This window comes from Acromyrmex echinatior, chromosome 9, assembly GCF_024713525.1.
Source record: "Acromyrmex echinatior isolate Ae372 chromosome 9, ASM2471352v2, whole genome shotgun sequence".
NCBI classification, from domain to species: domain Eukaryota; kingdom Metazoa; phylum Arthropoda; class Insecta; order Hymenoptera; family Formicidae; genus Acromyrmex; species Acromyrmex echinatior.
The window spans coordinates 1929793-1948236 of NC_141860.1; the positions used below are offsets into that span (position 1 = coordinate 1929793).

An 18444-nucleotide genomic window follows, 5' to 3' on the forward strand; every position below is an offset into this window, starting at 1 on the left:
CCGTAAGGCTCCTTATTTCCAGAACACGATTCCATATAAAGACTGCCCATTGTCTTGTTTGTCGAATCCATGTTAGAATGGTCATCGAGTCGCTCCAGAAATAGGTCTTGATAATCCATAGCTTTTACGAAAGATCGCATCATCCTAGCTCCAATGGAGGCTGCTAGTAATTCAAGGCGAGGTATGGTCTTCTTCTCTTTGGGTGCTATTCTAGATTTAGCTTCTACGAGATGTATCTCGACTCCTGTGCTTGACTCAACTCGTACGAAGATTGCCGTCGCGTATGCGTCTTTACTGGCATCGACAAAAACATGAAAGGACAGTGAGTCGGGACCTCTCTTCTCTCCAAAAATCCATCGTGGAAACTTCAATATGCGTAGGAGACCTAGTTGCTGAACCCATTTGAGAAATTCATGTTTAATGTCGCCGTTTATTTCTGTGTCCACAGTTTTTATTCCACAGATCTTACAATAGTAATTTTGGTTTTAACAGTACGGGACAGACGAATCCGAGAGGGTCATAAACTTTCTGTACTTGTGACAAGATGACTCTTTACGTTATTTTCTCCGTGATCGTCGGTGCAGGAAATTCCGGTAACATTAAAATATCTCTCTTGGTGTCCCATATAAGTCCAAGCACCATTGATTGACTCTCAGGATCCTTACCAGTGTATTTCCAATCTCTTAAATCAAATCTGGCTTGAATCAAAAGGGAATAGGCTTCTCTCCTGAAAACTTCAAAATCAGAATAAGAATTGACACTAGTAACACAGCCATCGACATAAAAGGATTTTACCAGTTTCTCATAAATTGCTTTCTTATATGGCAAAATAGTAGAGTTTAAGGCTCTATTAATATGCAATTCAATCGTCGCCTCTAAAAGAAATAGCTGCTTGTCAATCCGAAAACAACTCGATGATGTCGATAAATCTCTATTTCTCCGTCAACGTTCCACCACAGGAATCTCAAAACATCTCTATCCGATGGAGAGATGCTGATTTATAGGAAGGCTTTCGTAATATCAACTGTTACCCCTATCTTCCTCTCTCGAAATCGATGTAGCAATGCTGGAATAAACTCTATAAAATTGAGTCCAGTCTCCAAGCATTGGTTAAGCGAAGGCGATTCCTTGACTTTTGCTGACGCATCGAAAACAGGGCGTATCTTTGTAGTTCCTTCTTTCTTGACTACAGGTCTGTGTGGAAGATAGTAGCTCTCTTAGTCGACTTCAAGTACAGGTACCCTTTCAATAATCGCTTCTTCGAGCCAATTATTAAAGACAGCCTGGTAGTCGTCGAATAAATCTTCTTGTCGCAATCTCTTTGTGACGCCTTTTAGTCTCTTTTCGGCTACGTCTCGATTATCTCGTAAAGGTGGATGATTCTCTTTCCACGGCAGAAGAACTTCGTATCGACCTTCGTTGTCGATTTTCATTGTCTCTTGAAATGAGGTCTTTATATCAGCTTGATGTGCCTCTTTAGTAACACTCTCAATCCGTGATGCCCAAGACATCGAATCTCCATAAATCTGATATGTTGGCTTCTTGAGTGAACATTGACATAATCGTCAACGTAATATCGGTGCCACTGTCATCGTCTATGTTCCTACCCAAGATTGTTCATCCAAGCTTAGTTTCTAAAGCTGTTATTTCTTAATTTATCTGTAGGACTTTTCCTGTGAATATTTTGCCAGTAACATCAGCTCCAATCAATAGTGAAATGAATTCTTGACGTTCACCGTCAAGGTGTCGCTCAAGCGTATGTCTTTTTTCTCAAGTATATCCATCCAAGTATCATCGATCTTACAAGGGGCGTCCTGGCAGATAATGTTTTGTTGCAAAGCTACGAAGTCGCATTTATATATTCCATCTAAGTTGCCGATGTAGATCCGACAAGTTTTGTGTCTCTGAGGTTTGGTTTTAGTTCCTCCAAACAACAAGTGTACCATCGTCTGTTCGTTCTCAGTCTCGTATCCAAGCTCTCTGGCTATTTTTTCCAAAACATAAGATCTATGCGAGCCAGTATCTATGATGGCGCGAACATTCACCAAGCCTTTTGGACCTCGCATCTTGACTTTCAGGCAGAAACATTTTTGTATTCGAAGAGACATTAGCGAGACAACTGTTTTCCTCGTGAAAAGCTGGTTCTTTCGGTTTCTTCTCATCCGCTTGCTTGGTCTCATCCTTGCTCGACAGGTTTCTCGACACATCAGTAGGCAATGTTCTTTGCTGCACCAAGGGCATTTTATTTCGTTACGGCATCTTTTATAGCTGTGCCCTACTTTTAGACAATTAAAACAGCCCTGCTTGTCTTTTACAGCTTGGATTCTCTTCTCTAACTCAACTTTCACAACTCAAGCTGTCATGATTAGCTCCACAAAATATACATTGCTGTGGCTTTGCTTCTTTTGCCGATAGTAAGCTAGACTCTATCGCTATCTCTGGATCTCGTTCACTCTTTGATTTCCTTTTATTTTTGTCCTTTGTCATCTGGAAATCGTTGCTCTCGAAGCATGTTTTTGCCATTTGAATACGTTCCTCGCTCTCGACCTCTCTTCCTAGAAAAGTTATTAAACTAGTAAGACGATCTTTTGCAGTAACGTTTACAACAGACGCGTCAGAATGAGGAATTAATTGAGTCCTTGTTCGTTTCCATATACGTAAGGTCTCTTCAGGCAGTGAGGATTCTCTAAAGAAAGCAACATTGCTGCGCACATTTCTGTTGTCACGCCTAAAGTTTCAAGTGCTCGTATATGTGTCTCTAATTTATCATAAGTGATTGTGAGCGACATGTTTTTATTCTTACTTAAGACTAACTTTAAAAGTTCACGTACATAATATTCAATTAATAAGTATTTTTTCCCGAATCGAGACTCGAGGCTGTGTATGGCTTTCTCATAATTACCGGCCATTAGTAGAAAACTATTCACTACTTCAAATGCGCGCGAGTCTTTTACCATAGACTGTACCAAATATTGGAATTTATCTTCCCTCGACAACGTCGCGTCTTCATGAATTTTCTTAAAAGTATTTCAAAACGGAAGCCAATCTTTGATATCACCGCCAAACTTTCTTAATTCAATTTTCGGCAATTTCAATGCGCGTATATTTTTCTGTGTTGTCGTGGTAGTCCGTTGTAGCGGAACCGGTGTCGGCGTTTCATTCTTCCGCTCTAAAAGACAGGTTAGCCCGACCTTTGCTTGATGGTATTTCGTGGCATATTCATCTGCGTGTTGTGCCTCTCTTCCAATGGTTTCTTCAGAATCTCCAGCTTCAATCATCAAGGTCTGCAGCTTCTGATTTAGCTCATTAAGCTCACTCGTTTTGTCTCGTAGCAACGCGAAGCTGACTTGCAATGAGGTTATGTCCGGCGATTCCTTCGACTGCTCAGTCCGGAAGGAAGTGTACACTCTCGTAAAGGCGGATCATGTTATTTTTAGCGTTAACTTTATTTGTTCCATGTCTATGGATTACTTTCTTACGATCTACTTGTTATAAACGGCTACAACGAAATTACTCAGTCCTGTTACGGTCGCCAGAATGTTGCAGCCGCGGTTTCGGGATCGTAAGGTTCTCAATAATATTAGACACTTCTTCTTATTTTACACGAACACGCTACTTTATTGCAAAACATCGAGAGCATACGGCTCGGATTATTCGTAGTAACAATGGCAGTACCAAGGGCAAAAGTTATAATAGCGGGAATATTGGCGGGAAACGGGCCGTACTCTCTCTGCTCGCGATCCGATCTCGTCTTCTTCCGTTCACACGCGGCCCTTTCGGCACCTTCCTCTAACTCACTCCTCGGCCGGTAACACGCGTCTCGCCCTCTATGTCAACGATATTGAGAGCGCGCTTCCAACATCGAGTAATGCCTCTAATTCTTTGTCTTCGAATTTTTTTGGCTGTCCAGAACGAGGCTTGTCTTCAACGCTGAAATCTCCATCCTTGAAACGTCGAAACCGTTTCCTACATGATTTATCAGTTGGAGCAGTGTCACCATAAACTTCGACAAATATTCAAAGCTTCAGCTGCACTTTTCTTCCAATTAAAGCAGAAAATTAGAACCTCCCGTAAATGCTGTTTGGTTAACATAAAATTCGACATTTCGAACACAGTAAAAATCAAGGTTTTTGTATGAAACTCAAAGCGATATAAACTGAATATTATTAGCAGATGTCTAATCTCTCTGAAAACGCCAAAATCAGCTGTCATTATGAATCATTCACAACAGCCAGAGCCATCTTTTGGAAAACGAACCGAACTAATTTGTACTTCCAATATATTGTGTCCCAAATTTTTTTACGTACTTATGGACAAATAAATCGGACCAAACTGAGTCACCAAGTCGTCTACCATTTTTCGTAATAATTAACAAGATATTAATTTCTAAAGATAATCTCTAACAAGGGGGTATATAAGACTCATAAATTAACTTGTAGATATCTTTCAGAGTTTTTTGTACGAAATAATTTAAGGATATTTCTTAAAGAATTTCAAAAGGTACCTTAAAGTTGTTTTATGCGTCGATTTCAGAGAGTTTATTCATTAAATATTATAATTAAAAAAAAATTGCCAAAATTGCAAAATAGTAGAGAACTTTCCGATGCAGTTTAGTCCGCTCCTGTTCATAAACGGTGTATCAAAAAGTTTGCATCGAAAACTCGAGATTCTTGAGAATACGAGAACACGAGAGCGTTCATCGTGTGAATTCTATATTGCACTAGTAAACATTAAATTCAATTAATCGATGTGGCTGAGTAAATAAAATGCGCGGACAGTACTGATAGTCTCATGCGAAAATCCTGTTTTTCCCTTTTTTCCCCTTAATATACTTTCGTGATACAAGTAGTTTAATTAATCATCTGTATAAGGTCAATATATTTTCTTGTTATATTTATATATAATAAGTGCAATTATTCGTGTACCTTAAAATCAAAAATTGTAGGAAAAATAATGATTCAATATGTATGGTATTCGATTTAATCGATGAAAGATTTATATTAAAAAAACATCTCTCTTACGTGGGCCAAACTAAAAGGAAAGTTAAAAGTGGAATAAATGAACATAAAACTAATATTAAAAAATTAAATAGCGCTCACAATGTGGTCTCACAACATCAATTTGAATATTGTCACAAATTTAATTGGGATAATATTCAGATATTAGATATAGAATCATTCTTTCAAAAGAGACTAATGTCAGAAATGATCTTCATAAACAAAATTGTATATAAATCATCTTTCATGATTAGAGTTATATTTTGTTTTCGATTCTTAAGCAGTTCAATATAGTTTTCCAAGTCTTGGATTCCACAACTCAACTTATTACACAGGTTACTTATTAACACAGATATCATAATTTATATATATATATTGGGTCATCTAAAAAGTATCCGCGGTACTTTGTCACTAGATATATGACCATCAACACACATCTAGTGACAAAAAACCGCGGATACTTTTTAGATGACCCAATATATATATATATATATATATATATATATATATATATATATATATATATATATATATATATATTATATATATATATATATATATATATATATTATTATATCATAGTTAAATTAATTTTTTCAATTAAAGAGCTATTAACATTATTAATAAATTTCACATTTAATCTAGAAATTATGTGTTTCAATAAGTTCGACTAACTGTTGTGACAAAAAAACGACAATTGGCATCTGGAGCATTTGACATGATTTTATGGACTAAAAAAATTTATAACAATAACCTGAGCTTCAAGCTCTTCGAAAATATAATTGTAATTGAGCGTGAAAAATATTTTATCTCATTATAACGTGAATAAAATTTATTCGAAATTAAATGTATGAACATTACATGTCTCAACATGTATGAAAGTTATAACACACATTAATTTTGTAATACTGAAGATGGCCTGATATATAAGGTCTATTTTATTGTTTTTATTCTATGATAATCTATTAAAATATAAATATTTCGCTACTAACATCTTGCGCTCATAGTGTATGCCTTTTCAATCACATTGTTTTAAATTTAACCACGTTTTAACTTCTATTGTTAAAAAAAAACATGTTTAATGATATTATTTATGACAAATACGCTTTGTGTCGATCAATATTTTGTATAAAATGTTTCTTTCTAACTATCACATCCGCTTTTAAAATTCTGTTAATGAACAAAATTTTGAAAATGAGATTACTAATAATATAAATAAAGATGATACCAATATAATTTTGTAGTGCACAATTGAAAGCCTTCATATGTTTTGTAATTTCAAAATAATTTTTTATTTGCTTATTGAAAAGCGAATCGGTTTTTTCCTACACTATTGCTTAAAAATTACACATACGAATAATAATTCCAAAAATTATATGAAAATATATTTGACCTAATATATTGGGTCATCTAAAAAGTATCCGCGGTACTTATCTAGATATATGACCATCAACACACATCTAGTGACAAAAAACCGCGGATACTTTTTAGATGACCCAATACTAATTATAGTACTTATTTCCGATCTCACATCTTACGCGCTCGACACGCCAATTTCTTGCGGATCGAATTTATGACCGTGGTATATAACATGAATAGAAAATCATAAATAATTAATCTCCTGTCAACTATCGCGTTTTGACACGATTTATAATATTCTATATTTATGGGAGGGATATATTGGGTCATCTAAAAAGTATCCGCGGTTTTTTGTCACTAGATCGTTCGAGCAACATCGAAACGAACTTGGTTTCGAATCGAGCAGCAGTGCACATCGCCGACGTCGTAGCCGACAAGGAGGTTCATCGCCGACGTCGTGAGCAACAGGAGGCCCATCACCGATATCGTGACCGGTCGCAAGGCCCCATCGCTGAGACCGGGGCCGGCGGAAAAGTCTCGCCGTCGGAAGCACCGCAAGGACATATCCAACGACAGGCGCGCAGCGTGCCGCCTCCGTGGGAATCGGACAGGCCAGCTCAGGAGCCGGCGTTCAGGATGCCATCGCCGTCGCCGCGAGTGTGACCTGTGAAGGACGACATCGCCGCCATTGTAATCGGGCAAGTTGCGTGCGCAGTGCATTAGTTTTTAACGCGCGTAACCCGGCAGAACAGAAAAGTAGATCCTCCGCGTTTTCTCCGCGAGGTTAACGCATGAACATTAATTAACGATTTTTTACAGATTAGCATTAAACAATCGAAGTTTTATATAGCGTGCGCGTGAGCGGTTAGAATTTAAGGCCGTTAGGAAATGCTGATTGTTCGCGAGCTTCGATACGGTAGACGTACATACAGTCATGCCTCCTTCTACCTATGAGGAATTGCAGGCGCAAGCGACGCTTCGACAGGTGCAAGGCAATGTGGTCGGCCATGCCGCGCGCGTGGATTCATATAGGGTTCCGAAAATTCCACCGTTCTTAATCAAAGATCCGACGATATGGTTCATTCAAGTCGAGGCCACGTTCAAGGTCACTCGAATCACAGATCAGGAGACTAAGGCGCATCACGTGATTATGTCTTTGGACGCCGAAATCATCGCGTGCTGCAGAGATCTCATCGCGGAGCTCGATGAGAACGAACCATACACCAAATTAAAACAGCGTATTATTGAAAATTTTTCAGCGCCAGAGAGTCAACTGCGACAACTAATTAAAGACCAAGTGCTTACGTCAGGGAAATCGTCGCAGATCTTCAATCGACTCCGCAACTTGAACACTGACAAGCGATGTGACGACATCGTAATCAAAATCGTATTTTTTGAATACCTGAGAGAGGACATGACGGCTCAAAACCTGTAACCGCAAAATGCTCATTGATTCTGACTCATATGCAGTTTAATGTAAAATTCAAATTGTTTAAAACGTACAGATTACAAAAGTAGAGACGTGATTGCATGCGTATGACGGCTCGGACATCAGTATCGCATTACTATTATAGGTTAGAATACAAGAAACTAAGAAAATCTACAATATAAGCATTTATCTGATGACGCTAGCAATTATCTAATGACATGAGCAGTAATCGATATCGATCTCGAAATAAACATAAAGGTGATTAATTTTACCGAGCATTGACTTAAAATCTATCGCTGAGGCTAAAAAAAAAAGGTCTGCACGCTGAACGCTATGACACGAGAGAGAGTGAGAAAGAAAAACCGGAAAAAGAACTAACTCGAGCGCTGCAACTACGCTTGCAACGCCAAGCATTTTGCGGTTACAGGTTTTGAGCCGTCATATCCTCTCTCAGGTTTCTCTCTGGTAATGCATTCTAAGGTTGGAATCAGACTACGTATTGAAGAATGAGATTGAAGATTAAAAGATTGAAGTTTGACTAATCAGGACAAAAGGAGTCAAAATTTCTTTGTTCTCATTGGTGAAATTTCAATCTTTAATCTTTAATCTTCAATGCATAGTCTGATTCCGGCCTAACAGGCTCTGCACAATAAAAGGAACAGGGAATAGAGAACAGAGAATAAGAATTTCAATCTATCAGAAATCATGTATTGTGGAATACATAGTTTCTGATAGGTTGAAATTCCTACTCTCTGTTCTCTGTTCCCTGTTCCTTTTATTGTGCGAAGCTTTTAAGGCCGAAATCAGACTATGCATTGAAGATTGAGATTAAAGATTAAAGATTGAAATTTCACCAATGAGAACAAAGAAATTTTGACTCCTTTTGTTCTGATTGGTCAAACTTCAAACTTTTAATCTTCAATCTCATTCTTTAATACGTAGTCTAATTCCGGCCTAATGGAAAGTCTATGGCTTAGTTTCCATCGCAAGGATTTAATCCAGATCAGAATGTAAGAACCAACCAACTACAGTCGAGCACTCCCCTGTCGTTCAATTGTAACAGGGGAAATACAGGAGAAATGTAGTTGGTTGGTTCTTACATTCTGATCCGGTTTAAATTCTCGATGGAAACTAGACTATTGTCATTTAGAAACAGTTGAAAATATTTAAATGTAATTGAAAATAAATTTACCAAATTTTTCATTGTGAGGTTTGCGATTTTCTCCGATTCTTTGCAGCCAAGCTTCACACATAATTTGGTTTTTCGGCAAGTTAAACAAACTTATACTGCTACATTTATCAGAATTGCTATTGCAATTATTCATTATACAATAGTATACTATTTTGTATTATTATACGTATCAATGAATTTTCCGAATTTCTCCACAAACGAGAATAACTTGTCGTTCTTGCAAAACGGAATAAGATCTGCACACAAGCATATCAACACGTTCCTTGCCAACACATTACGTCTTTTTCCACATATATATTGTACATATATACTCTTTCATATATACATATAAGAATAGAAAAAGAAATTGATGATTGAAATGCGTGAAACAAGGACAGTACATTCAGGATGCAATTACATGGTGCGCAGAACGCAGTACGCGATATAGAAACTAATTAGGTAACTACGAATATACGAATCGCCCAAACCATGCCGCTTGCTTCTTTTCTCTTCTATTACATGAAGCACGGTTTGCGACACGGGTTAGTAACAAATTCACATTATATTGCTATGCACTTTTTAATGAAATTAATTGATTGAAATGCAATTATTAAGTAATCTGTTAAAAAAATAAGAGTATCGATAAAGTGTGCATAAAAATAAGTTAATATATTTTAAAAAATTCATACTAATATGAGTTTGTCACTAGCCCGTGCCGCAAATCGCGTGCAAACCGCACTCCATGTAATAGCAGTGAAAAAATAGGCGGTATGCCGGGTACGTGGTATGCGATATGGTCGGCTAAACATAATCAAAAATTATGGATTCTGCTTCTGACTTCCAAAGGAGAAGGATCTCTTAATATATTTACTATCGGCAGTCTAAATTATTAATTTTCAGAATCATATTTTGTTTTATATAATCTTGTAAATCTTCTGATAAATCGATTCTATTCTTCCTACGACTCATTTTTCATTACGAAGGCCAGCCATTTCTACTTTGGGAACAAAATTAAACTTTATCGTAATTACATAAAGTGGTTCACTCTAGAGAACATATAAAAATTAAGGTCATTTGCTGATTTGATTAACAAACAAAACGGTGTGATTATGTCTAGTGTCCAGTGCCGATCATACCACGTATCGCGTACCGCCTATTTTCCTAATTGCTTATAGTTGCCTAGTTACTGTATCGCGTATCGCGCTCCATGTAATCGCACTCTCAGCATACTAACTTCACGACGCAAAATATAGGTTTGTTCATGTCGCACGCTTCAACATACCCAACATGCTCCAATATTCACGTTCGCATCACTAGAACCAATATGGCAACTAGATGTTCGCGTCGCGTTAGAGCATATCAATTAAGAGCACACTCCATTTGCTTTATCTCAGAAGATGGTACGATTGGGGCATGTTATGCACGCATGCGTAAGGGGCTCTGCACAATTAAAGGAATAGGGAACAGAGAATAGAAAATAAGAATTTCAGAACCTACCTATCAGAAACTGTGTATTCCACAATACATGATTTCTGATAGGTAGAAATTCTTATTCTCTGTTCTCTGTCCCTTGTTCCTTTTATTGTGCGGAACTTCTAATTATTGAAAACGTACTGTATCGAAAAAAGTACAATATTTCAGATTCATTTTGTATAAAAATGCATTTAATAAATTTTTGATATATTGGGAGTACAAATTAATTCGGTCCGTTTTCCAAAAGATGGCTCCGGCTGTTGTGAATGGTTCATAGTGACAGCTGATTTTGGCGTTTTCAGAGAGGTTAGACATCTGCTAATAATATTCAGTTTATATCGCTTTGAGTTTCATACAAAAACCTTGATTTTTATTGTGTTCGAAATGTCGAATGTTAACCAAGCAGCATTTGCGGGAGGTTCTAATTTTCTGCTTTAATTGGAAGAAAAGTGCAGCTGAAGCTTCGAATGTTTGTCGAAGTTTATGGTGACACTGCTCCAACTGATAAATCATGTAGGGAATGGTTTCGATGTTTCAAGGATGGAGATTTCAACGTTGAAGACAAGCCTCGCTCTGGACAGCCAAAAAAATTCGAAGACAAAGAATTAGAGGCATTACTCGAAGAAGATCAGAGTCAAACGCAAGAGGAGCTTGCAGAATCGTTGGAAGTAACTCAACAAGCCGTTTCTGCACGATTGAGAGCCATGGGAATAATTGAAAAACAAGAAAATTGGGTGCCTTATGAAACCGAGAGAGTTGAAAGGCGATTTTTCACTTGCGAACAGCTGATTCCAAGACAACAAAGAAAAGGTTTTTTGCATCGGATTGTGACTGGAGATGAGAAGTGGATATTCTACCCTAAGAAGAAAAAATACTATGTTAAGCCCGGTCAATCGTTGCCATTGATCTCAACATCAACATCAAAGCCGAACATTTATGATTCGAAGAATGCTCTGTATCTGGTAGGACCAAAAAAATGTTGTTTACTATGAGCTGCTGAAACCTGGCGATTCCATTACGGGCGATCGGTATCGGCTACAATTGATTTGTTTGAGCCGTGCATTGCGAGAAAAACGGCCGGAATACGAGCAAAGACATGATAAAGTTATTTTTCTTCATGACGCTCGGCCTCATGTCGCAAAAGTCATAAAAAAATATTTGGAAACGCTCAAATGGGATGTTTACCGCACCCGCCGTATTCTCCGAACATTGCTTCTTCTGATTATTGATTGTTCCGAAGGATGCAGCACGATTTGGCAAGTCACCTGTTCACTTCTCCAAAATTGGATCGCCTCCAAAGACGAGTCATTTTTTCGAGATGGAATTCGAAAATTGCCTGAGAGATGGAAAAAAGTAGCAGCCAGCGATGGACAATACCTTAATTAATCTGTTCATTCATTTTGTTTTGAAAAATGCATTTTTGAACACAAAAAACGGACCGAACTAATTTGTAGTTCCCATAAAAATATAATTTAACAATATAATATAATATTAATAAAATAAAATGATAAAATAAAATAAAAAATAAAATAAAATAAATAACACAAACTATAGAAATCAAAACCTTAAACGGTCTAGCTGGATTAAATGCTTGTATAATTCTTGTGCGAATTTATATACTACGTATGGAATTCTTAGAAACGCGCGCCGAAATGATTTTTCGGTCTTGAAACGCTAACTCTCTACTAACTAAACTATCGCAATAATATCACGAGTTAAATTGAGTAGCAATTTAACAAATTTTTGATGCTTATTCGCATTTTCGAAACAATCTTAATAATGTTGAATGACATATTAAAATTTATAAATAATTAATTCTTAAAATAAATAAATAAATAAAATAAAATAGATAAAATAAAAAGAATAATTAAATAAAATAAAAAAATAAAATAAATAAAATTAGAAAAATTTTAAAAATTAAATAATATTAATACACAAAAGGTAGTATAAAAGAAGGGCAAAAAGCCAATGACGTATATAAAAAAGTATAATTCAGATAAGAAAACTCAATACAAAAACAATAAAAATACAATAAAATAAAACAAACGTTTCAACTCCAATTGAGTCATTTTCAATGCCATCATACAATAATATAAATGTCGTTCTAAATTAAAAATTAATACATAATCTTACAATATTCTTAAAATTCCTTAACAAAAAATTCTTTCCTCTTTCTGTGTAATACGCTGTGAGTCATTTTTATCAAGAATTAACAAAGTCATAAGAAAGTTCTGGAAAAGTAACCGTAAACAAAAAGAATCAATATTAATCACATAAAAATTAAAAATATGATGATATACCTTAATAAATCTGTTAAAAGTCCCATAATACACAACGAGAAAAAAATGTAAAATGTAGTCCATTTTGTGGTACAGTAAAAAAGTTTGGTTTGGAACACGTTCAGAGTCAAAATGTGGTTTATAGAATATCCTGTGAGAATTGTGATGCCAGTTATGTTGGCCAAACTAAAAGACAATTAAAGACCAGATTGCATGAACATGTTTCTGATATCAATATAAGTTCAAAATCTCCATCAGTGATTTCCAACCATCGTATGGTGGAGAATCATAACTTTAAATGGGATAAAGTGAAAATATTGGATATAGAGCCTTCATACAACAAAAGGTTGATATCAGAAATGGTTCATATTAAAAAACAGAAGCATGGGATTAATAGACAAAATGACACGGAGTCTTTGCCGGATTTGTATTCTGACATTATACATTCTCTTTCTCCTTTCTAACATCTTCTATCCTTTTCCTCCTATTTTTCCGTTTTCCGTTCTCGATAATGTTTTTCTGTTTGACATTTCGTTTTGTGACATCGTTTAAGTCAGATGCTCGTTACCTTTGCGAATTTGCTTTAATAACCTATTAAATTAAAAAGACTTTTTTACTGTACCACAAAATGGACTACATTTTACATTTTTTTCTCGTTGTGTATTATGGGACTTTTAACAGATTTATTAAGGTATATCATCATATTTTTAATTTTTATGTGATTAATATTGATTCTTTTTGTTTACGGTTACTTTTCCAGAACTTTCTTATGACTTTGTTAATTCTTGATAAAAATAACTCACAGCGTATTACACAGAAAGAGGAAAGAATTTTTTGTTAAGGAATTTTAAGAATATTGTAAGATTATGTATTAATTTTTAATTTAGAACGACATTTATATTATTGTATGATGGCATTGAAAATGACTCAATTGGAGTTGAAACGTTTGTTTTATTTTATTGTATTTTTATTGTTTTTGTATTGAGTTTTCTTATCTGAATTATAATTTTTTATATACGTCATTGGCTCTTTGCCCTTCTTTTATACTACCTTTTGCTTATTACTACAGAGCCTTTTATATTACTTTTAATTAATATTAATACAATAAAATATAATATAATATAATATAAAAATATAATATAACTTTTATATTTATTAAAAACGCTTTTATTTTGTATGAAAACGCTTTTCAAATAATCGAAACGCGTTTTGTATAAAAACGCTTTTCAAATAATCGAAGTAATACAAAATACCCGAAACGAAACAAGACATATGTCCGATCCGTTCAAGTAGTTTCACGGATTAGGTTAGGTGACAGACTCACTTGTCCTAAATCCGTGTCACTGAGGCTAATTCTACAACGTGTTCTTTCCTATTTTTTGCTGTTTGTCTCTGTTTGTCTCTTGCCTTTTTGATCAATAAAACAAGAAACAAACAGCAAGAAACAGAAAACAAAAAGCACATTGTAGAATTAGCCTGAACATTGGAGCACATGAATGCAATTACTCTAACCGCCACCTTACCTGTGATCCAAGTGCTCTCTGGGTTAATTTGGAGTATGCGACGCAAACAAACCTTATGTCTCGCGTTTTACAGTTGACAGCCTTATACTTATTAATATTCATAGGGTATCGATTCTCTAACTTTTATCATGGTGAAAATGTGAGCTATCTCATATCGCGCGATTCTATAACTTTCATCATGATGAAAAGGTGAGCCATCTCATGGGAATTCGTTCGGCGAGAACCATATGCCCATATTCATAGCCAGATCTCCTTAAATTTATCTTTAGATGCTCAGCAGTCAATGAAATAATAATAGAGTATCTAAAGATAAATTTAAGGAAGCCTTAAATATAAGACCTGACTATGAATAATACGAGTAATAGACATCCAACAGTATGTTGATATGATAATAATTTTATGTTTGTATGTTTTTAGTTTATATGATAACAAAGATTAAATCCGTTAAATATTGTTTTGCACAAATACTTAAAAGAAAAAACCTGTAAAATGACAATGTATGTGGCTGTTTTATTACTTAATAATAAGAAAGATGAAGAGGTTTTTGAACTACACAATGAAATGAGAATTACTCGGAGAATTACTCAAAGATGTATTAAATCTTTTTTCGGTTTCTGATAATGAATTTCGTAGGTTGTACAGATAATTTTTATTAAAGTTTTTAGTAATGGCAAAAGTTTTTTATAATAAAATTAATAAAACAATATAATATTCTATAAACAATATAATAAACACAATAATATAATAAACACAACAATATTACAATACTCTAAATAAATACAATATTATAATACTCTATAATTAAAACAATATTTATTCTATAATAAAACAATATTACTTCAACATTGATCTGTAAGAACGAAGCCATATCCTGCAATCTGTGGGAGGACGAATTCTTCTTCTGGATTAAGAACTCCTTGGTGATGTGCCTGAAGGAAGGCTCTTACAATTTCAAAGTTTATTTTAGCCTGATGAATTAAGAGCTATCGTTATTTCTTCCCATAATTCATCCTTTACAAAAAGTGTACATATTTATTCGTAATTTTTATTTGCAGTTTATTATTTTTATTATTTAGCATTTGTAAAAATAAAAGTTTATTTAATAATGAAATAACCTCTACAATTATTAGGTCATCTAAAAAGTATCCGCGGTTTTTTGTCACTAGATGTGTGTTGATGGTCATATATCTAGTGACAAAGTACCGTGGATACTTTTTAGATGACCCAATATTTATCATCTTTCTTTTATTCTTGCGGTTATATCTCAATCTGCCTTGTTCAAAATCGGGATGGGACTTCATAAAATTTATGAGAATTTGTTTTTGTTTTTCTGTCACGTTCATTTTCAGATTAATCTGCATAAATTCACTTTTATACTTTCAAATCGACTCAGCAGAAATCGCTTAATCATTTCACATTTTCACGTTTTCCCCACATGGCAAATCTATTATAGTATAAATCTAATAATTTCATATTTTCACTTCGTCGTTACAGAATCGCGCGAACAAACTCATGTGAGATGAAAGTGCGAAAAGTGAGTAATCTCACTCGAATTACAGAATCAACCTCTAGGCCTTATATTTAAGGCTTCTTTAAATTTATCTTTAGATACTTTACGAATTATTTCATTGGCTGCTGAGCATCTAGATAAAGATAAATTTAAGGTCTTAAGTACAAAGTCTGATTATGAATATGGGCATTAATCTCTTATCGACCTAATTTCCACCGAGGATTTAAACCGGATCAGAATGTAAGAACTAACTACAGTCGAACATTCCCCTGGCATTTGACTGTAACTAGAACACTAGAAACATAGGTATTCCACCATTTTTATTCCTTTTCCCTCCTTGCTCTGACTCCATTTCATCACTGAACTGTGACGGATTATGATCATTACAGGTTATGATTTGTATTTGCTGCTTGAAATTTTGTAGCGCCTTTTATTCCATTTTTGCTCTCAAAATCAGTTGAATATCTATCGTAATATTAGTGCAGGACCTAAAGAATGTTTGGGCGTTCAGGTTATTTCTAGATAAGGTGCCAAATATGTATGTTAATTTGAAGAAAAGGATTGAAATTTTTCATCTAGGATGAAGTGATGTTTATTCACAAGTCATGTATTTATTTTACAGTAATACTGCAAGTTGCAAAATGATGGATATGTGAATATTCGCGTTTATAGTGCCTTACTGTAACAGGGGAATACTGTAGTTGGTTGGTTCTTATATTCTGATCCGGTTTAAACCTTTAGTGAAAACTAGGTCATCGACATTCATAGAGGTATTGATATTTCGTAATGTCTTAACGCAGGCATAACTAAATAAGATCAGCCTAGAGCGATAATTTTTATTATATATCATATGTTAGTTCGTTGACATTGGATGGGATTACATAAATACGTTTTCTTTATTATCACTGATGAAAATATTGTAAATCGAAATTTATAGCGTTATACGAATGTAAATAATAAAAGACGAATTTTATTATAATAGATAACTATATTTGTTCGTTTTTAAAAAAGTTTTGACATTTTAATTTATAACTTTTATATTTATTAAAAACGCATTTATTTTGTATAAAAACGCTTTTCAAATAATCGAGACAGCACAAAATATCCGAAACAAAACTAGGCATATGTCCGACCCGTTCGAGTGATCTCACGGATTAGGTTAAGTGACATGCTCACTTGTCCTAAATCCGTTCGTGTCATTGAACATTGGAGCACCTGAATGCAACTGCTCCAACTGCTATTATTACCTGTAATTTAAGTGCTATCTGGATTAATTTGGAGCATGCGACGCGAACAAAAGGCCATTCTACATTGGTCGTATCGTAGCGTCGGAAGCGTTGTAAGCATGTGACTTTAAAATTGAAGCATCGAATTGGCTGAAGCAACAAGCTTGCGGCATCTACGATACAACTAATGTAGAATGGTCTTTAGGATTCACACTACGTACGACATCCGTCATACAATATCTGTATGTACAATATTTATCATTACGATGAATGTCGAACGTCGTGTGACGGATGTCGTACATAGTGTGAACCCTACATTTCAAGTACACTGGATTCATTTGGAGCGACCCCGAGCAACTCCTGAGAGACAAAACGAACAATACTATCGTAAGGTTAGTAGGTCCAATATGGCCGACAATATGCGCTTTAGTAATATAGAGCTTATTGACTCGGAGTCAAGTCGAGTCCATAGACATACCCGTATTAGTCCTTCTTTATTTTAAGGATGGAGGAAACCTCCACGAAGGATTTCTCGATTCTCCAAGGCCTCCTTGTTTCATAAACAGATTTCAAGTTTCCCTTCCCGAAGGAAAGAATATTTTAAGGATTTTAATAACCTACTGAAGACAGTGTAAGAAATTCACTAGATACCCACACACAACAGAGATACCAACAGCATCAGGGCTGCATGGCTCAGTGGCAGAACGAAAGTCTACTAACTCGGAGGAGAGAACAGGCCTCAACAGGCCTGGGATCGAGACGAGGAGAGTTCTGATATTTTTCTTTGTTGTTGTCAATTGTTTATAGTAGCATGTCATAATACATAGTATATGCAAACCTAATATCGTGAATTACGAATAAAGGTTATAAAGGCATTGTTAAATAAAGTCGTGATTAAGCATTTTGCAACAATAATGGAAAAAATAAAACTAATAGCGAATTCGATTGGACGCACTCAGTGCGCACTGATGCACATCAAAATCATCGTACATATACGAAATAACGAATTATAAATATATGTTTATAAATAAACACAAAAATCGATTAAATCGTGAAATACTCAATACATTTTATTGCACTATTAGGTAAAATATATATTTCATAATTCGAAATATTTATTTTTATACTAAAATTAAATCAGTGTACAGCCGATCACAGAAAGGTTGCAACACTTTTTTTTTCGATGGGTTTCGAAATGCAGCCTATTTATTTAGCAGTTGGTTCTTATTTGTGGATTCATGAATAAGAATCAATCTCTCGGTGAGCAAGCTGCATTCCGAAATCTATCGAAAAAAAGTGTTGCAATCTTTCTGTGACTTGCTGTACAATTTTAATATGCATCAGTGCTTCTAATCAAATTCGCCATAATGCTTATTATATGAAGGAGAAAATGCTTTTGGCATAGTTAATTTCTGAAAAAAAAGCTATCAAAAATAATTATCGATGCGATAGATCTAAATTAAAAGTTATCAAAAAT

The 18444-nt window shown here is 35.0% G+C and overlaps 1 protein-coding gene and 1 long non-coding RNA gene across 2 annotated transcripts; one reads left to right on the forward strand and one right to left on the reverse strand.

Moving 5' to 3' along the window:
• The first annotated feature begins 7290 nt into the window (after positions 1 to 7290).
• Positions 7291 to 7791, forward strand: LOC147908487 (uncharacterized). Its single transcript, XM_087409445.1, has one exon. The coding sequence runs from the start codon at positions 7291 to 7293 to the stop codon at positions 7789 to 7791; it is 501 nt and encodes a 166-aa protein (XP_087265571.1).
• A 5393-nt stretch (positions 7792 to 13184) lies between these two features.
• On the reverse strand, positions 13185 to 17606 carry LOC147908488 (uncharacterized). The gene is made up of 2 exons (XR_015546125.1): positions 17446 to 17606; positions 13185 to 16988 (listed from the first exon to the last, which is right to left on the reverse strand). It is a non-coding gene; the product is annotated as an uncharacterized LOC147908488 (long non-coding RNA).
• Between the last annotated feature and the right edge of the window lie 838 nt (positions 17607 to 18444).

Bases quoted from the DNA above. Each gene is read 5' to 3' on its own strand.
- LOC147908487 (XM_087409445.1), top strand. From the start codon at position 7,291: ATGCCTCCTTCTACCTATGAGGAATTGCAGGCGCAAGCGACGCTTCGA.